At 46.1% G+C, this 21638-nt stretch overlaps 1 protein-coding gene across 1 annotated transcript in view; it reads right to left on the minus strand.

Annotated features, from left to right (window-relative positions):
• Window positions 1-12831, minus strand: part of dchs1b (dachsous cadherin-related 1b) — a gene marked incomplete at both ends in the record, with an annotated part of 78517 nt that extends 65686 nt beyond the window's left edge. The window contains one exon of the mRNA XM_080833273.1: window positions 11023-12831. Within this exon, the coding sequence (XP_080689399.1) occupies window positions 11023-12831 (1809 nt within the window). The remainder of the gene's footprint in view (window positions 1-11022) is intronic.
• Window positions 12832-21638: the final 8807 nt, after the last annotated feature.

Here is a 21638-nt window from a genome sequence, read left to right on the forward strand (position 1 = left end):
GTGTGTGTGTGTGTGTGTGTGTGTGTGTGTGTGTGTGTGTGTGTGTGTGTGTGTGTGTGTGTGTGAGATTGTGTGTGATTTAGCACATACGCTAAAGAGAGGAAACGAGGTGACCAGGGTAGGATGACTTCCCCATAAACAGCTCCTGTTTAACAAGCCTGTCTTATAGGGACTCCTACCATTCTGCCCTATAAGAGCAGCAAGACTGAGCTTTTAAACCACCACCAGCCTGGCATATATCCACAGAGAGAGAGAGAGAGAAAGAGAGAGAGAGAGAGAGAGAGAGAGAGAGAGAGAGAGAGAGAGAGAGACAGACAGAGAGAGAGAGAGAGAGCTAGCATTAGTGACCATTTGTCGTTTGCCGTTCTATGTCTGTGTGGATTGCAGAATAATTGTATAGTGATTGGAGCATTCTTAAATCAATGGTATCTTTTCAGCAGTTTTATTAATAACCTAGCTACTTCCTTCCCATACACATAATTGTTCATTCTGCTGAAGTGATTGATCAGTGTGACTGAGTGGGTCCAGTGGTGCATCAGTCTGCATCTGGTCGCCAAGCGCAGGAGCTCTACCAGTTACAAGTCTTGAACACACAGGGCTTCCAGCACGTGTTAGCGCTGCTTGCAGAGATCCTAATCAAACACAAGCTGCGTTTGATCACTAGGCCGCATGTGTCTGGCTGTTTGAAGGCGGTTCCTCGATAAGAAACCATGTCTGTGAGTCACCAGAAAAAGAAAAAAAAGAAGAGGAAATAAACTCACTTCCTCTTCATCAGCAGTGGGACCGGTGCTCTGCATTAGCCCTGATATCCGCTCGCACAGGGGTGGACGCTTAAGCCGGGAGATCCGGAGCTCCACGTAGCAATCAAAGGGAGAGAGAGAAGGCCTGTGCTTCCCTCCCCACAGCTGGGCATCTGGGCACCAACCATGGGAGCTGTGAGCCCCAGAGGCCCTGCCCCATTAGCATTAGAACATAGAGACAGCACCACTAAAAAAACATAATGTTGTTATGCTACAGCTAAGATGCTATTACTGCTCAATATAGTGAGTGTTGCAGAAGGGCAGAGCCACAGAACAGCTTAATGTCTATTGATGCTAACCACAGTCACACATTGCCTCTGCAGTGCCCCAAAAGTGTACCAGCAAGGATGTTACACACAACCAACCCTTCAAGAAATTGTAACCAAGAAATCAGACCTGTGATCTCAGGCGGCTTATTTAACGTTCTGATGGGGAAAGTTAGTTGGTATGGTTGGTCTATTAAAAGCCCTTCTGGGCGGCTGCGCTTAAGAGGGGGGAGTTAAGAAACAGCACCAGCAGCAGCGGCACGTAGCAGCCCGCAGACAAGAGGTCTTCCGCGGGAGTTGGGACCTCGTAATTCCATCCCTTGGACCATGATGAGAATGCATTAAAACTTTTTTTTCTTTCTTATTTTTTTTCAAACAATCTTTTTCCAGCGTGGCGGCGTGGGCCGCACCGTGTGCCTGACCGACGGACACAGGCGGCGCTATGGGCCAGATGTGCGCAGCAGCAGCTACTGGAACTCTCCGCTCCGCTTCGCCCAGCGCCGGTCAGAGCTTTTGATCACACTGACAGAGACATGAGGTCAACGTGCCATTTCGTTTTTTTTCCTTTTTTTCTCTGCGCTCAGGACAATGAGGTATTTCTGATAACTCCACAGAGGCCTCTTATATAGTGCCTGGACTGGAAAAAGAGGTGGGAAAAAAAGAAGAAATAATATTGTGAATGGTGAGCTCAGACAAGTTCCCCTATACCCCGGTCCTGCACCATTAATGACTTTGTCAGGGAGGGACACCTGTTACACTCTATAGTGTACTGACTGTGTATGAGAGGATGGGAAAGTTGGATCTCCATAGGGATACATGTATAGGCGATTGCGTATGTATTTCCATTAATGTATTTATTTGGTCTTTTTTCCGGATACAGCCATGGTGAATTGTTAGCGTGATTTACTGTATGTAGTGGAGGCCCCTTGATGCATGGTATTACTGATTTAAAAGCCTATCAGGAAAATCAGAGGGAGAGAATCTCAAAGAAAGCCTTCGTTCTCCTCTCTCTGGCCTGAGAAAGCCTGCCTTGCAAACGTCTGAATCACATAAGGAGAGCCTGTGATGCCAACTCAAACAAGTTTACCTAAAACTGTCCAAAGCAGCCCATGAATCAACTCAGCATGAGGTTTTGGAAAAACTCAGTAGCTCCATTTTTGTCTCTCTGTCAAGCACAAACCTCAAACAAATGTACAGCCTCCTTATTGTAAAATAAACACACCATACATTTACCCAACAAAATTACAGTAAATTATGGACTGATAGCCAAAGTCCAAACATGCTGGTGTGTCACATGGGTCCAACTGAGAGCCTCAGTTAACTGTCAGTCTGTGTGACGAGTATTTTAGCAGATGATGGGATGGGATGTGGGATGGACCACCACGGAAAGGGACGGATCGATGGGGGGAAAAATAATGGAAGGAGTCCTGTGGGTGCCTCTGAGTCTCGCGCTTAGAGTCTATCCATGTGTGTGTGCATATACATGAGTCTGTTTGTGTGTGCATGTGTGTGTGTGCCTGCGTGTGTGTGTATGCTCATTCATGAGTCTGTTTGTGTGTGTGTGTGTGTGTATGCACATGTTTGTGACTGTGCATGTGTGTGCATGTGTGTGTGACATATCACGCCACTGAAAGCTCAGTGCTTCTCAATTCGTTTCATTAAAGCAACTACCCATTACCCAAAGTGGAAAGTAGAGTCAGCTGAGATATGACAACAACCACAAAAAGTGTTGGAGAGCACAGTAGTCCAGCCCGCAGTGGTGGTATGCTGCCATGCACGTTGAAATGGGGAAAAAGAAATGTGGTCAGCTTCATGGCAATCTCTTCATTAAATCAATACAGCATTTATTATGACTGGCCCGCCCGTGCGCTATTCTCGGTAGCTTCATAATTGAATTTCACACAGCCGAGGTCTTTGATGAGGAGTGCTCGCCGCAGATTAAGAGAGTGCCGCTGCTTACTTTGGAGGTGCTGGAGGAAACTGGACCAACCAGACGACATGGGAGAATCTCAGAAGACAGTCTCTCCATCGTCAGACCCAGCGTAAGGAAAGACATTTACAGCGCCAGGCATAAGCTAGCAGGCCCGTCCTAGAAACCGACCGAGCGGATCACTCGAATGGTGAAAGGAAGATATGAAGAGGATATCCGATATTTTGAATATCCTGACGTGCACTTAAGGGGCTCTTTTGCCTGGGAACTGGAATAAAACCACATCGTGAAGGCTGTACAGGGAGAGGAGCGTGTTTGAGAATGCAATTGAGGGGAACAGCAAGTTCCTTTTGACACTACCACTTACCTTTGAATGGCCACACAAACCAAAGTCTGACAAACACTTTAGGAGGGCTGGACTGTGGAAAAAGTCTGTCGGCTACAAAGTGTTGTGTTGAGAACTGGTCGGTGTATTAGGGAGGTATCAGTATTCCCAATGATACATTCCAATACAGAAGCCTTGGAAATTTGTGTGTGTTATCTTAAACTTTTACAGCTCGGTATGCTCTACAGAGAGAGAGACAGAGACTTGGGAGAGGAGACAAAGGAAAATGTAGCGAATTTAGATTTCAGATCTAGGAACGTAACGTTCAAAAAAGCATCTTTCATTCTGTCTTTTTGAGACACTTTGAATGTGGAGTGGCCTCTGTCAAAAACATAATTCAGCTGTTATCATTTGAGAGGTTGGACAAAAATGGGAGAGAAAAAGAGAGGAAAAACAAAAACAAGCAGCTTAATTAACTTACTCTTGACCCCCTTTCCCTAATTGGTTCTTTTCTCTCACTCCTAATGAATCTTATTTTTATCTTACTTGGCTACTTTGGCTAGCCTTGAACGCCTGCAAGTTTTTTCTGGAATATGTAGTCTTTTATCTTTGTAAGGGAGCCTGGCCTTTGGACGGAAGGCGATAAAACAGAGTGTAAAGAAAGCAGTGAGAGTTTTTGGACATTTCACATAAAGCAGAATTCCGTAAAGATTATTTGGACATTATACATTTAAATCTGGATAATACTACTCTGGCAGGGCTCATAAAAATAACATTGACCACGGATGTTGCACTAAACGTGCCAACTTAAAAAAGCACCTGTAGGCAATGTTAGAATTTCTAGCAAGCTTCTGCCACTGTCAACAAGGATGCCAAATTCTTTTGGACTTTCCTGACTGGTCAAAAGAACAACTTTTATGGTGCTGCTTACAAAGCCCAGAACAGTCCTGGAGAGATTGTTTTCTTCAGGGCATCTTTTTTGATGACAGTTGCCAGACTGGACCAAGACGGCTAGTTTTAGGTATCATGTTAAACTGTATAGCTTACATCAGCTTTAATATCATGGTTGTCATATGCATCGTCTCAATTGTTTCAGCATTGGTGCTCTTGTCTGACATATGGACAAGCCTTAAGCATGACCAAACCAAGTGAACCTTTTGTTTGTAGCCAGAAGAGAGTATAAGCCTTTGGGTAATGGTGTAAGCTTTTTGGCACATGCTAACGTAGACATTTTGATTTAAGAGATAGTGGCAAGAGCTCGACGAGCAGCTGGAATAGCAAACAGTGTCTTGTCCAACATTACACTGCTTGAAGCTCACTAGTGAAGGACACTTGAAGAGCATTACGGTGAGATTGCTTTCTTTAGACCGGAGAACTAAAGAGTTAGACAGAGCAGAGGAGAATACAATCCATCACTGTGTCATTTTGTCTCAGTGTCTGATGTGAAATGAACACAAACATCTACTATGAACTATCTACGACCTCCTAAAAATAAATAAATGGCAAGCAAAAAGCAGCGAGACACAACAATGGAAAAAGGGTACTGTCCAGATATGAGTCAGGAAGTGTCAGGAAGAGGAGACTAATGCAGCGAGGTAAAGGAGAAAATCTAACAGTGCTGATACTGTTGGAGCTATCTATCTGAGTGTGTGTGTGTTTGTGTGTTTGTGTGTGTGTGTCTGTGTGTGTGTGTGTGTGTGTGTGTGTGTGTGTGTGTGTGTGTGTGTGTGTGTGTGAGAGCGAGAGAGTGTGTGTGTGCATGTGTCTGAGTCGGTGTATATGCACTTACACACGCCTGTGTGAAAATGTTCTTTCTTGAATGTTTTACTTTGTGTACGTTTATTGGTTTGCGTTTGGTCTCAGACATATCAAAAAGCACTGAGAAAAGCAGCTGCTTTTAAAGAGGTAGGCCCAGTAGAAACAAGAAAACACGTGTCCTCTAGAGAATTGCCAAGATCCTCACCGCGTCGATCTGCTCATATGACACAGATGTGAGGGCTGGCCACCTGCTGTGTGAAAAGCCGGCCCTAAGCATCCTCCATTTATCTCTGTTTCTTTAAGATCGTACCAAGAGAATTCGACACTCTGGGAAAGTTATGAGAGTCGCAAGCAAAGAAATCACCCAAACCCTGTCAACCCAAGACAGGCCGAGGAGAACACCTGCCGTCCCCTCTAGAATCTGAGTCCCAACACTTCGGACGAAAAGAGAAAGAGAGAGAGAGAGAAGAAGAAAAAAAAAACATCCGGAGCCTATGAATGAAATGACACCAGGGAATGACTAGTACATCTATACATTTAGCTCACCACATCATGAAATTAGATTAGCATTGCCTGGGGGATGACCGTGTTGCGCCAGACCACCCGTTGTCTGCCTGACAAGGTCGCTCAGTCACCGTATGTTTCCTCCCCTTCCCCAGTGTCTGTGGGACTGCTGATACAAGCTGGACTCTTCCTAGCTCCATGTTCGAAAAGCAAGACTGTACCCTCAACTGTGACCTGGTTTGTGCCTTATATGGACATTATCACCACTGCTGCATGGGCGGATGATGTCAGGTGTTCACTGTAGAAGTAATTGTGTATTTGGAGTTATACTCCCTGCATTGTAGGTAAACAATTATAGCACTGCTAAAAAGAAAAATACAGATCAGCAGAAAAAAATATAGAGAGAGGAAAGAAAAAAAAAACACGAAAACAGCATAATGTCCACTAATAGGGTGAGGGAGAGGATGAGAGGCACAAGTGTCACAGCATGGTGTGGCGATGAGGCTAGAGTGGCTCTGCAAGCTCGAGCAGCTGTCACCCCGCAGCCTCGGCCTGTGCTGATGAACAGCGTTCCAGCCACAAGAAGCCATTGCTGGTATTCACTGTTTTCTTTCCTCTCAGTCTCTTTCTCTCTCTCTCTCTGACTGTCTGGTGGCTGTACAAAATGTCACTCTCCACACAATGAGCTATCAGTGTGTGTAGGAGTGCGGTATCACCACAAGGAAATGCCCAGTCTGCCAGAGACTCTATGTCTGCGAGTCCAGACTCAGTCAGGCTTTTTTTTTGTGTCCGATAGCCAATTTTACACCTCCGCCCACAAATGACATTCCGCTTGCTTGCAAAATAGCTCACACGTAGAGGGTGCACTGTCAATTAATTTGTGACTGATAACTATTGATTACTGCAGTGCGGCAAGACTGCACAGACCCCATGAAACAAAGGAAGCTGATGAAGCTATAGACAAAAAGAGTAGCTGCTGATGAGAGGAGACAAAGAGGGTGAAAGAGGGAGACAGGCATCAGAAGAGGGATATGACAAAATGTGAAAAAGTGTTCCTAGACAAAAAATGGTGAGGGGGAAATTGAATAAAATGAGGGAGAGAGGAAGGAGAAAAAGGAGAGAGGATTGTGTGGAAACCACAGCACCATATGGTAGTGAGCATTGTGTTTAATGAGGCATACTGCCACCCCTCTATCCACAAGCCCCAGCTATCTGCCCATCTTTTACATGTTTGAGTTGGGAGTAATCAAAGAAAGCATGAGCTCAAAGCTATCCTTTTGAGGTATTTGCTTAATGTGACAATTCAGTGGAGATGTTTTTAATGTCGTAATGGGAACTGTTCTGCAACGTTTGAGTGTGAGTGTGTGTGTCTGTGTGTCTGTGTGCATGTGCATGTGCATGAGAGAGGGAGAGAAAATGAGCAGGACAGAGAGAGAGCGCAAGTTATAGACAGAGAAAGACAGACAGAGAGAAGGGGCGAGCTTTGCTGTTACAGTTGGATATTTTAACAACATTGCCGGCTCCTTCCGTTGTGGAGTGAATGAATTAGTCAAACTCAAACACAATGAAAACAGCCCTCCTCAATTTACACCGAAAAATGTACAGGAACATGTAACTATGCAAATATGTCGAAGAAAAAAGGTTGAAAGACAGAAACCACAAATCGTATTTCTCCACCACCTGCATCCTCTGGTGTGTTTCGCCTCATAAGTCTCACAGACGTTGTAGGTACCCACAGTCTGGACCCAGTTTCCATTGGGGATCTTTTCAGTGTGACCCCCACTAGGAACGCTGGGCTTGTGTTACAGGAAGCTGTCCCCAGGTAGCTTCCTCCTTTACAAAGGTTCCAGATGTCTGTCAAATGCGGCCTGATTAGTCTCTCCGCGTGGACTCAGGAAAAATATTACTTTGCACCGCGCAGTGGCTGATTGCTTCGACAGGTGGAGACATGGAGATATTTACTGTGGGTTTTGTGGGCAGCGAGGCACCTTGGCTGATTTCACCTGCCGACGGGGGGACCACATGTTGACACAGAGAGAGCGAGAGAGAGGCCTCGCTCAGGTGCCACTGAGGCCATAAAGGAAATGACAAAGACGTGACCCCAAGAATGTTCTCCCCCAAAACCTCACGGCCCCCTAACCACCATACACACACACACCCTTGTCTCACACACTGTGTGCATTTGCAAGTTTCAAACCCGCCGTTAAGCGTAAATGATTAGTTTGCAAGAACTGTGTTCAATTTGGCATAACGCTGCCAAGGCACGCTACCGACGTGGAAAAGATTCCCTGTCTTTGGCACGCGGTCGAAGCTGACGGATACAACAGGTTTGCATCGTAAATGTAAATGCAATTAGAAAAGGTCCAGATGGAAAAGACACACCCCCGGCGGCGCTGTCTGTGGGCCCTGCTTGTCTTACACGGAGGCACGGAGGCATTTTCACTAGCCAGAGGAGAGGAGGGCAGGGGGAGAGGAGGGCAGGGGGAGAATTGACCCCATAGACTGAGGAGGTGAGGAGGCCCTCACAACCATGATGTGTGGGTGTTTGTGTGTGTGTGTGTGTGTGTGTGTGTGTGTTTTGTGTGTTTGTGTGCGTCTGTTTTTGTGTGCGTGTGTGTGTGTGTGTGTGAGAGAGAGAGAGAGAGAAAGACAGACAGACAGAGACAGTGAAAGGATGAACAGGAGTGTGCACGTGTGTCAGCATCTGTGAGTGTGAGTGTGTGTGTGTGAGAACGCATATGTGTCAGGCCAGAGGAAATGCTAGCCCCCCCTACACAAACTGACAAGAGCTCAATGAATGGGGTCAGGCATCCCAGACACCACTGGGGCAGCAGGAAGAAGCCAGGAAGACTGCAGTAGCCCAGCCTCCTGAGATCCCACTCGAAGAGGAAACACCAGGAAACCGAAAAATAAATAGGGGCCGGTCTTTCTCTCTCTGTTATGTAAATAATACACAGCGCTAGAGAAGAGATAAGGCCCTTCCAAGGCATGGGTTAGAGGAGAAAATGAATGAACTGGCACTCAGAAAAAGGCTCATGCGAGACAATGAGGGAAGCGAAACAAAACAAAAAAAAACACAATTCACTACATCCTTTGTGCAATCAGTGCTAGATATTCAGGGCAGAACAAACAGCATCTGCCTCTCTCCCACAGTCCAGAGTCAAGAGCGGAGGAAACTGAGGAGACGAGAACGAGCTGACAAATCAACATTCATTACGTAAATGTCTGACCCTTCTGTGCTTCGTTTATTTAGTAGACAGCCCCCAACTCACACACACACACACACACACACAGTATTTGCCCTTCCGTTGAGCGACTGAATACTAAGAAGAAACCTTGTCCCCCTCCACTAAAACTTGACTATGACATCATAGCTAAATGTGTGTTGATACTGAGATTCTGAGTCTCGCACAAGAATGATTTCACATAGTGATAAAGCCAGTCAATCAAAATTCACAATCATTCAACTGTTATGCAAACACACAATCACAAATACATCATACATTCAAACCCTATCATAAGACTCCTATTCTTTTCTGTTCTTTTTGTTTTCTAGTCAGTCTTGTGTTGTGTTAGAAAAAAGAAGGTTCTGATGATATGTGATAGTGTGTAGGTAATTTGAGTTAACATGGTCCCTCATGAAATGAAGAGGGTAGAGAGGGGCCTTGCCCAGCAAATCTATCTGACTGGCCTGTGATGTACATACCACCTGTGATTCAGAGGGCCAGACCAGGCAGGACCATGCTACACATCTTAGACATCTCAAGTGATCCTAGAGACCACAGTGACCACAGTGCACCATGTGGGACTGACAACTTTCCCATTTCTGTGACAGCTTGGAGAAAACAGCTTTATTTTTGGAAGGTTCTGGCAAGATGGAATGAGGTCGATTAACTGCAGTCTTCTATTTACATTTAGATTTTAATTTGTATCTTCTGATGCTACTGCAGGTGATTTGCATTCAGCAGCAACACAAACACTAGGACTAGCCTTGTAAGCCTGCATCAAATGGCTCCTCTAATTATAGCTTACCTTTCCCAGATGTAGCAAGCCCCTGCTATAATGTGTGCCTGTTTCCGAAGTTATTACAATGAGAAAAGAACCAGGACTACCAGGATTTGAGATCAGCCATAGCTTGTAGAAGTTGAGACCACATTCATTTTGATTTAACTCATGCATATTAAAGCATGAAACACAAACGTCACTTTGATTATTGAAACTCAACATTCCTCTCTGTACAGCATATTTTCCTGATGATTTGACCTCTCTGTTTTATACCTGGCAGAGATTTTTCCACTACTTTCACTGAGGCCCTCCAGATGAGCCTTTCGCTGCTTCAACACTTCCTCACAGATTGCCAAAGCTGAGATGTAACAAGGCTGTCAAAGTTTCCTGTCCCTATAAATTCACTCCCTATGTTTTTCCTTTGGCCACTCCTCTGTCAATCCATCTCTCTCTTTCTCACTCTCTTTCACTCCTTCTGTCTTCCTTCTCTTATCATAACACGGCCTGCTCTCAGTTCTTCCCTCTCCTGGAAGGGTCCTGCATGCCAAATTCTTCGGAGCGTTCACCAACCATACTCCCCAAATAGAGGCTAAATGAACCTGCAACAATGTGGAATTCCTGTGTTTATCTAAACTATTTTAGCTGAGGGGTGTTTCTAGTTGAGAAGCCTCTGCCAGCGCCGTTTCTTGCCATGGCACTCTGATGTCTGGGACTGACAGTTTCGCCTTTTTTCAAAAGTAGAAAAACACACTTTGTTCTTACTCGCAAAAAGCACAGTGTGGGCCATCTCAGAAAACAGACGAAATTACTTCTAACTGTGGCTCATCATGGCATTCCTCTAAATAATAAGACGGGGGAAATTCTTTTGTGAAGTTATTGTGAAGTTATAAATTGTCGTTTGAGAAATGCTATTACAGTCGTCAATTGCTCTAAGCATTTGCATTCTCTTTTTTTTTGTGGGAGGGGTTGTTAACTTTGATGTAATTATAAAATGGAAAAAACGATTTCAACACAGCACATGATGGGGAGAACCGACAGGTCTACGTGAATCTCTTTGAAGAGAATGGAGGTGAACTCTCTAATACCTTTAAATCCTATTTGATTAGCAATGGGGGTGGGATTCTGCTGCAGTAATGTCTCTATACACTCACACCACCCCTTTCTAATTCCCACACTAGAATATGTCTGCATATGCTAGGCATGCTAAAAATATGCCAAGGGCAACTTCTTACAATGCTCGTCATGCATGCTTTCACTGATTCTTATTTAATAATAAACCACTAAGCCACACAGATTGAGTCGTCAGAGCAATGCTCAGCAGCGGTGAAGAAGAGTGGAAAAGAGAGAGTAGTTGTTAAGACTTCTCTCATAAATAGATAAGACCTTTCAGACTGACAGGCATTGAGAGAGACATGCTCATGGCGGAATTCATACCTCAAGGAAGCAGGTCCCCGGTGCCGTGTTCTCCTTGATGGACACGTTGTAGTGGCTGTTGCTGAACACCGGCGTGTTGTCATTTATATCCTGCAAGCTGATCTCGACCACGGCCGTTGAGGAGAGGGGCGGCCTGCCGGCATCCGTGGCCACCACTGTCACCCTCGGTTTGGGGTTGCTCTCATAATCCAGCTGGAGCACCGTGGTGATGATGCCCGTCACAGGGTCGATGGAGAACCAGTCGGAGTGGGCCCCCTCGTCCGGTCGGAGGCTATAGCGGACCTCGCCGTTGGGGCCAGTGTCTTTATCGCGGGCAGTGACCTGCAGGACAAAGCTGCCGGGGTACACCACCTCCGGGATGGTCTGCTTGTAGGCCTGCTGGTCGAAGAGAGGAGGGTTGTCGTTGATGTCCATGACTTGGATGGTGAAGGAGGACTCGGCCCTCAGCGGAGGGGTCCCCGAATCAGTTGCCAGAACTCGGAGCTCGTAAGTGTCCCGAGTCTCCCGGTCCAGTGCCTGGTCCACATAGATTAGGTAAATAATACTGTCCTTCGTTTTGAGGGCAAACTTGCCATCTCCACCCTCCAGGGAGACATTGACGTTGGAGTACTCTCCATAGTCGGGGTCGGACACTGAGATTCGGGCGACATATTGGCCAGGCTGGGCACCTTCCGAGATGCGGGGGGAGCCATCCTCGCTGAGGAAGATGATGGTCATGGTGGGCTGGTTGTCGTTGTAGTCTCGGACGTGGATGGTGACGAAGGCGTTGGTAATCTCGGGGTGACTTGCATTGTCCCGAGCCTGTACAACTAGCTCGTGGACCTTGCGCACTTCATAGTCTAGTGGTTTATTGAGGGTGATAATCCCGGACCGAGGGTCGACTACAAAGTAGCGGTCTGGGTCGCTCTGTCGCCGGTTGATTTCATAGAGCACGAGGCCATTGTCCCCCTCGTCAGCATCTGAGGCGAAAACCTGTAGGATGTTACTGCCTTGTGGGAGGCTCTCAGAGATGATGGCATGGTAACGGCTCTGGTTGAACACAGGTGCGTGGTCGTTGACATCCTGCACCGACACATCCAAGGTCATCTGGCCTGTCCTCTTTGGATTGCCCCCATCAAAGGCCTCGAGGACAAGAGAATAAGATGATCTTTTTTCCCTGTCCAGAACACCATTGACCACCAGGTCCAGGTAAAGGACTGTGTTGGCAGCTCTCTTAGTTTCGAGTCGAAATACCTGCCCCACATTGCCATCTTTGATCACGTAACCCTGGGTGGTGAACTGGTCTTCGTCGGCATCGGTTGCTGGGTCCAGAGAGAAGCGGGTCCCCACTGCAGTGTGTTCGGGGATCTTCAGCAAGGCCTTGCTCTTGGGAAAAGAGGGTGAGTGGTCATTGATGTCATTCACCGTGATGGACACCTGCACCGTGACGCCCGTCATGGTGACTGCCGTGAAGCTGTAGTGGTCCCGCTCCTCCCGGTCTAGACGCCGTGCCGTCTTAATGATGCCAGTGGTTTCGTCGATGAGGAGGTCATTCCCCACACCCTTATCATCGTGATCGGAGATGAAGTAGAGCGACGCCGTGATGCCTGGCGGCAGGCCTGCGCTGATGTCTCCTACGATAGTACCCGCTGGCTGCTCCTCGTCCAGCTTCAGTCCCAGCGTTCCCTCCTGTGATCCTAGGGCCACGGAAGAGAGCACGCCTATCACCTCCAGGCCCACGTGCAGCAGCAGCAGCGCCGTCCATCTCCACGTCCCGCGTCTCTCAAACGGACCGTGAGCGTTCGCCTCTGAGCCTCTGGATATCGTCATTGTGGCCAATGTTTTTCACACCTGTCCGGAAGGAGAGAAGAGTAAAAAGAAAAAAAAAGGATGTTATGATGTGCTATGGTGTTAACAGAGCACAAACACTCTCATGCTTGCATTCCAAGTACACAGGTACATGCATAAAACACTTCCAGCCACTCCATGCGCTGTGGAAAAGCAGCTGCCATGCCTGGGAAATATCTGTTATGGCTCATAGAGCAGGTTTGCTTTAGAGCGAGGGGAGCTTTCCCCAGTCAGAGCTGCAAAGACCCCTGTAAGCCAGCGCCACATGTTGTGCAGACTTCTAACAGTTCAAAACATAACACTCTCCTCACGCACCCTATTCCCATGACCTTCTCTCTCATACCTAATTTGCTAAGTCTTGTTGAGAGGAAACCCCGTACCCACCCAATACAGTAAAAGAATAGGCCTTGTCTATCTAATGTGTTTTATAAAGGCTTGATAGGTTGAAATCATGTTCATCATCTTTTTCTATGAATCATAAATAACATGGAGTGACAGAAATGTAGTCTCTGCTTTATCGCTCACACGGTCTACGGCATCTGAATCATTTCCATCACTAATAACCTTAGTGTTCAGTTATCAAAGACTGATTGCTCCTAAGCTATTATTTATGGGTCCTTGTGCCTGATTACTTACAGTAATTAACACTACAGGAGAAAAAGAGCAATTATTAAGAGGAGGGAGAGATGACTGTAATCCAAAGAGGTGTGGTGGCTTTATTGTGTGTTTAGCCAGCTGGGTACTCTGTATAAGGCCTATGAAACATGGCAGAGTTAATGGTCTCTGACGGACTGGGCATCAGAAAAGACTTGAAAGTCTCCACAACGAGAGTTCCAGAAATGGCTCTCTTACTCTGTAGTGTTAAATTCAGGAATGTCATGGGGTAAACTCATGGAGAGAGGGAGAGACTGAAACCTACATGGAGGAGTATGTAAGAATAGATTTCAACAAATTCCTTTTCACCAACCTGAAAAAACCCCACAACAAAGCCACAGAGAGAAAGAGAGAGAGAGAGAGAAGAGACCTTTCCAGAGCACAGCAGAATCCACCAAGACTTTCATGAGAAATCCACTGAACGAACACCATGACAAGGCTGACGAGGTTTCAATGCAAAAGAACAGAAATGTGATGGAGAAACTACAAAAAAGGCACAAGAAAGAATGAGGGAAAGTTTCCTACTGTTCAAAACGGCATAGCCAAGACAAGGGTTTGGAACACATGCTTGGAGAGCTCTCCTCCTGTCACATAAATGTATACAGTGCTCTCTGCGAGTTAGGCCAATGCAGATCGCCAGACAGAGCGAAAGAAAAAGAGAGACAGAGAGATATTTTATCCTCTACTTAAGAACTGTACTTCAGAGATTAGACAATTGTGCTACTTTGGCACAGACTCCCATAAATCCTCTGTGGTTTTTTAACACAGCCAGCAAGAAAAACTGATGGTCAATTTAAGTATCGTTATCCGAACCTCAGAGTACAATACTGGCAAAGTGGACACGGAGACATCACACTGCACATTATTAATGAATGGATTATGGCTGTAATTTGTCCTTGTCAATGTTTTAATCTGGCCAAAGAGGGATTTATCCAACAAGAGACAATAAATTAAAATGTACAATGTCGGTACTTTCCAGAAATCAAGCAGGAATTGTACAGGAAGAAAATCTTTGCCAGTTCTTTGTGAAATATTACAAATGGCTGCTACTTTTTCCTCCCTCTAGTGGTTCGTTGGAGATGTACAGTCCAAGTCATGACAGTTTTACATTTTTAAACGGTTTAAAAATAAATCTTCTTCACGATTCAGCTGAGTGTATAATTACAAATGCATCAACAGATGTGTGTACACAAGAGGCCATTTTGGTATACATGTATGCCATTAAAGTTATAGCGCATGTAGGGAAATGCGGTGTAGAGTGTCTGTGTGTGGGATGAATGTGTTTGTATGTGCCGCTGTGTTTGCTTGTTTGATGGATGCCTGTGGTGTTTCTGCATGGTTTGTGTGTGTGTGTGTGTGTGTGTGTGTGTTTGTGTGTATTTGTAAGACTCCATTGCATGTTTGCGACACTGTGTGAGAACGTGCCCCGTGCTCAGAGCGAAGCAGGCCACCGAAAAGGCTTGACATCATGTGTGACCGAGCACACTAACACAGAGGACCTGCGGGCTCCAAGAAGTCTAACCCTCACTTAGTGTGGCTCAACACCCCTGTAATCTGGCCCTGCCTGCTCCCGGCCTTAAACACATGTGACTCAAGAGATTTAATCTCAGTCTGTCATGGCAATAAGCAAACACAAACATGCCTTTCACATGCAAAACGCTAGAAACCACACAGCTTTCACTCCCCACATCACGTCTGTCTCTCGGATAACTTGCAATGGTGTCATGATCACATTTGAAACACTGTATGCCCAGAAATCAGGTAAATTATTCACGATACCCCTCATCACACCTCTCCACACGGCAAACTCAAAGTGACCTCTATACGAAGACCAGGCGAAAGATGTAAAACCTGCCTGTCCACAGTATGTGCCCAAAGAGAGTTTACCCGAAAAAGGTTTGAGGAAACCATGAGAAGAAGCAATGACTTACTGGTTGCTTACACAAGGCTGTGTGTCTCAGGGTGTGTGGGTTTTTTTCTTTTTTTTTGCAGAAAATATCTTTGCTTGGTCAGAGAGAACCGCCACCCCAGCGGGCTCTCACAGGGAGTACAGTGGTGTCCGCAACGCTAATGGATGTAGCAGGCACAGTTGGGCACGCCATGGACACCTACAGCCAAGCTAAACACGGCCGAAGTCAAGCAGCGCCACGCCATAGTGCCAGACTGTACATCTCAGGGTCTCAACAATGATTCTTATTCTTGTATTTAACGCCTTATTAAAATATATAGTGGCGCAGGGGAGGCAGTCCTCAATCCAACTGTCCCTCAATCAGACAGAATAAACACAGTCTAGACTGTATGATTGACGGAGGTGTATAGGGAGACAGGAGCAGGGGTGTTGGAGAAGGGCCAGGGGTGGGGGGTGGCGGGGGGGAAGCTTTTCCAACAATTTACAAACTGTGCAGCGCTCACCAAACAGTGTTGTGACATTTTTGATCTATGAGGGATACGGACCTGCCTGGCACTGGAACACCCTAACACCCCATACTGAGATCCCCTGCCCCCATACCAATCCTAACACCCCATACGGGGATCCCCTGCCCCCCATCCCAATCCATAAAAAGGCCCCCAAAAATCACGCAAAGAATCCAAAAAATCCCAGAAAATGTGACCCAAAAGCTACAGCTAGCTCCACAGACGCACTGTTGCTGGGCAGAGGTGGTCAGGCTTCGGCAGTGAATGCGGGCCACAGAGGTGCAGAATGAACCCCCACTTGCTTTCCATCGCGTTGAGAGCGCAACACAACCCTCCGCAATCGGCCCTCTCTCTGAATATAGCTGTACAGCTGTCATCGCGGGAATTAAAGTCAGTTTAGCAGAGGGTGAAGGTGACAGACGAGTCTGACTGACGGCTTTTATAGGGGGGATGCCTGTGTCATTTTATACACAAATCAACCCCAAAGAGGGGGGCAGACCACCCCACCTCCCCCGGAGTGTCTGCTCTGCCCAGGATCTACTGAAAAATATATGGCCATGGCGACATAACAAAATCAATATTAATGTAAGAGAGGCCACTCACAGGCCACTGGCACACTGTTGTTGCATCGCCTTAATACTACATCGCCCATGACCATTCCCACAGTCTTGGAGATGAGTAGGTGGGAGCGGTCTACAGATGGACCAGGACTGATATAAGCTATCAATGTGCTGAGCTCATCTAGGGCCCATCACTTTTGAATGTTTTGAACTACTTTAAAAGTACAACCATGAACCCACTAATCAGGATTATGTACGTTTATCCAAAAGTGATCTATGCTTTCTCCTTTTTTTAAACATAAATGCAGCACCAGCAGGGCTATAAAACAACGCATAATTTTTCCTGTGTATTTAAACCCTCGGTGCGCCTAAACAAAACAGCTCCTTAAAACATCTTAAAACTTTTACAGGGTAACTGGACTCCTCTCTCTGTGACTCCTGTCGTGCCAGCAATGCCATTGCCCGGGGCCCGAGGCCCACATTCGCCAGCTCCAGCGCATTACTAAAGCTGGGCATCCAGTCCCCGGCAATCAAAAACCGGGGGTCACAAGTGGTCCCTCCTGCTGAACAACTCCATCCCTGCCATAGTTTCTATCAGGCTGGGATGAGCGTATGCCAAGTTTTCATTCAGTCATACAAATTCATAAATGACGTAATCACCAGGGACCATGTGACACTCTTTTCCGGGTAGTTCCCTCCACACCGGCATGTAAGGGCTTTTTTGTTAACAGAATCTCCTAGAGACCCATTTAATGGGATATGAGGTTTCCTGGAGAAAACAGTGTAACTGTAAAAACATGGAGTCCATATCACTGTAAAAGACAAGGAGGGGGAAAAAGAACAAGAGGAAAAAAAGAAAAAACTCTCGCAAGCATCCAAATTTCCCCAGCAGGGATGGTGGCAGGTCCAGAGAAAACAAACTGGGGGTTCGGGCAGTGACCCCATAACTCCAGGTGACACACCACACATGCCAAAGGCTGGATTGAGAGAATGGTCGTGCTGTTCGCTGGGGCTTGCCCAACACTTGCCTGAATTCCCTGTGAAACCACTGCAGTGCTTATTCAGAAACCTCAATCACCAGTGCATGAAATGTAGCTCAGGTATAAATGTCAGGTATAAAGACTACATATTTATATTCGTCTCTCAGCTAAATCCTTATATCTGGCCTTGCATTTAACTGCGCTTGAGGGCATATACTATTCTAACTGCAACAAACCATAGAGGAGAATTCGGAGGTTTGATGGAAAGAAGCTACACTGGAGACTTAAAGAACTAGGACCACAAGCCCGTTGCCTACACAAGTTCATCTGTCTGTCAAACTCATGCTTTTTTTGGAGTTTTGACAAAAAAGCAACTCTTTCACAAAAATCGATATTTTCCTCAATTCTTATTTGTTTGACGGACCTTTAGAGACAAAAGGAATGCTTGGTTAAGGCAGAATTATTTGAAGGGTTATTATCACAAAATTCAAACCTAGGGTTCAAGGGTAACTAACAGAATTCAGCTTTGAAACATTTGTCATTTTCCTCTGATATGGACCTTAGTCATGATGCTTCAATGCACTACAGGTTGAAGAACAAAACCTATACGTTTCTATTTCCAAGAAGTTCATGTAATAAGTATAATATTTTCAAAAAATGTAAATGATATGTTGTTCGTGAACTTTTGAGCTGTGTGGCTATGATGTTACTTTAATAAGCACAAGTACGCCTCCCAAGTACAATTTATGGAAGACAATGATCCAATCCCATGAGGATCCCCATCCAGTCAGAGCCATTTTTACCACAAGTGGTTGGAACCAGAAAAGGGAGAACTTCAGAATGAGTGGAAAACCCTCCTTCTGTTACTCAGCAACTTAGCCCCTCACTTTTTAGTGCCAATGCGCCCAAGAGGTCAACAGCTGGGTGTAAAATCATCCTATGTGTGGACCTCTGCGGAATACTACTTCCCAAATAGGAACCCATTTTATAGGGCAAAACATCCTCCTTACGCGAGAGGACCAAGGGATCGATCTGTGAATCCACTTTATTTATTTGTTCCTGTAATTTCAGCGGACGGCATCTATTCCTTTTCCTCAAGTGTTGGTGAAGGGTAAGCGGTTGGGGTCGTGTGTTGAATTTATACATACACACACACACACACACACTGAATTTCCAGATGGTCCCATTGGTCTAAAATCACTTAGTGGGCAGGTATCGCATAACACCACGGCAGTATCATGTCCTTTATGAATACACTAGGAGAGGAACAGGCCAGAGACTAAACATGGCACACTTAGCCAAAACAGGGCAAGGGGGAAACCACTCGCATCTTCATCTGCAACCTGATCACGGCTCCCACCGCCGTCTCTCTACCGCTGCCCAAACACACACACACGGCACCAAAACTGACAAAGACATGCTGTCATATTGCTGTGTTGGTGACACACGCGACACGGCCATTGATCCGAGCTCTTCACTGATCCCTTAAGTGATCCACAAGGTGTAAATCCAATAAGTAAATCGTATTATGAGAAAACAGATGTTGGTCTTTGGAAGAGACGCTCGCTGACATCTCCTCTTGATGGGATTGGGAGCTTAGCCCTACCGCTCAATCTGAAGGCCAGCTATGGGACAATTGATGGATCGGATGACTCTGAAAAAAAGTTGTGGTTTTAAAACTGCTATGACAGCCAGCTCCCAGACAACCGCGCAAAGCATTCTCTCAATCGCTCTCCCATGCTCAGCACCTCCTCGGAAGAAGACTAGAGGAGATATGTCAAAGTAACAGGGACACACATAATGAATTATTCAGACACAGTGATTCTCTGCTTATTGAGCATGGTAGCTGTCGTACAAACTAACAGCAGCGTGTAAACCTATCCAGCCTGAGTGGAGTGCTGGTTTGCGATTCAGCAACAGCCGGTCTGGGACCTCGCACACCCCTGAGAAAGTGTCAGACAAGAGAGAGGCTCCCCACCCGATCCTGAATGGCACAACAGCAAATTGAGATGATCAATCTGCCCGTGGCTTCTCCGACAGACAGCGAGTGACACAACAATCTGACCACTGGCACTCCACGGGTTGAGTCCGAGCACCGTCTAAGAACCAGCTGTGCCACTCCACTGAGTCCAGCTGACACCTCCACCCTGCTGCAGGGGTCACGCATGTTTTTTGTTTTGCTTGTGTAACCTACTCTCTGAGCTGCTATTGGCCGCCATTTGTGGCATGAGAGCATCACAAAGAATCTCGTCTGCTATTTGAAAATAACAGGCTGAGACTGAGATCTGACAAAGCCAAGACGTCTTTGAGTTTATGTAAGCTAAGCGAATCGACTCGGGTTCAAACGTTATAAATGCACATTTGTTTCTTTCCATTCTTGCCGTATCAGCAGATCAATCTTTTTTTCCTCGCCAAGCTTTCCATGAGCTTAAATATACTGAGTGTCAGGAAATTAATTTCTCTCAGATTGCAATCATTGCTGACTCCTCATTAATGGAGAGAGGTGATGCACAGGCAGACCGATATTTTAATAAAGGATTGCCTGACAGAATAAAAGGATGGTGATACAAAAATCCATGGTGGAAGAATCCCAAATGAATTTATCTCGGAGGTCAATCAATCCTACTTTGCAAATATAAGACACGACACACTTTATGATGCATATGTACTGAGGATTATGAATTTCCAATTAGCATCACTGCCTCAAAGTCAAACATTTCACAAACGCAGACATATTCAACTAAAATCTATGTAATAACTGCACTGATCTTTACCAGAAACACTGGCAGAAAAAGCACACTGTAGACTAGTGAGCCTGCAGGCTGCTGTGGGTTGAATGGTGGCTGGCACTGGCCACCCCCTGAGCACTCTGCCCCAGTCCACAGCTACACAGCCCACCGCCGGCATCTCTAAATGCATCAGGCAACAGGAACCACGCCTCGGCAAGGTTTCACACGGGCTTTACCGGCCTCTCCCCTTATCTGCCCGCCTGCATGTTTCCAGCCCATTTGTCAGGGCCGAGGCTCGAGATTGACACTAAATTACAGGCTCTTGGGGTAGGGAAAAAAAAACCTCCCATGCCAGGCTTGGTGCCGCAGTGGTGCAGTGACTGTGCTTGGGGGCTGGCTCCTGGGAGAGGCTTTTGAGAGAGTGCCATACTAGGATCTGCTACAACCACTGCCTCTCACTATGGTGTCTTGGTTTTACCAACATACCGGCTGAAGGTAAGCTTTCCAAAGAGCCTTCAACCTACAGGCGGCTGGTGGACGCGAGTCCGGGTGACCTGTAAATCACAGATCCGTGGGTGTCTCACTTTCTTACATACCACTCCACGCAGCAAAAAAAAAGTCATACAAAAGTGTCCCGAAAACTGGTTATTTTGTGGTAACAAACACCAGTTGCAGCTACTGTGCTGTGCAGTTACTTTTAGTTCAGGGAGCACTTGAAATATTGAGTGAAAAAGAGAGGAAATCTAAAAATCCAATTCATGTGGTCTCACAACCACAACCAAAGGCTGCAGCCTTTCACCAGCTTGAGAAGCCTAATATTTTTGTGGTATGGAGACTCTGGACCCTTACTCTTTACCAAATTACACGGAAATTACAGCCCTTCCCTACGCAAACACACACGCTCGCTAGAAAAGTAAACAAGGACACAACAGACTTACATGACGTTGTGCTACAGTGGTAACAGACAAGCCTTTGGCAAGTGGACAAGAGCAAAATATAAAACCAACTGTAAACATTCAAGTGATTGGCATTTCCCCCCCATTGCGTTATTGCGCCATTCCTGTGACTATTAGGGAGAAAAGACCTTCCATGGTTGAATTAAGAACTACGAAGAACAAGCAGCTCTCTGATGCCCATCTTCCCGTAGCTCTGATTAGAATACCAGTGAGCTGACTACAATGTCTAACAATAGTGTGTGTTTTATGAACTAATTACAATCCTGTGCAGATATAAAACTGGGGGTTGTTATGATGTGCGTGCTAAGTACAGAGTGATTACAGCTTTTCACTGCTATTCTCCACAGCTGAGTTTGTGATGAGGGAAAAGACATTGGCGGTGACTGAAAAAGCACCACAGCGTGCCCACGGCAGCAGGGGAGGGGTATGGGTTGAATTGTAATGCAAACATTTCCATCAGCTACTTAAGGACAGAGATCAGAGGAACCATCATAT

Source organism: Sprattus sprattus (assembly GCF_963457725.1).
Source record: "Sprattus sprattus genome assembly, chromosome: 1".
NCBI lineage: Eukaryota > Metazoa > Chordata > Actinopteri > Clupeiformes > Clupeidae > Sprattus > Sprattus sprattus.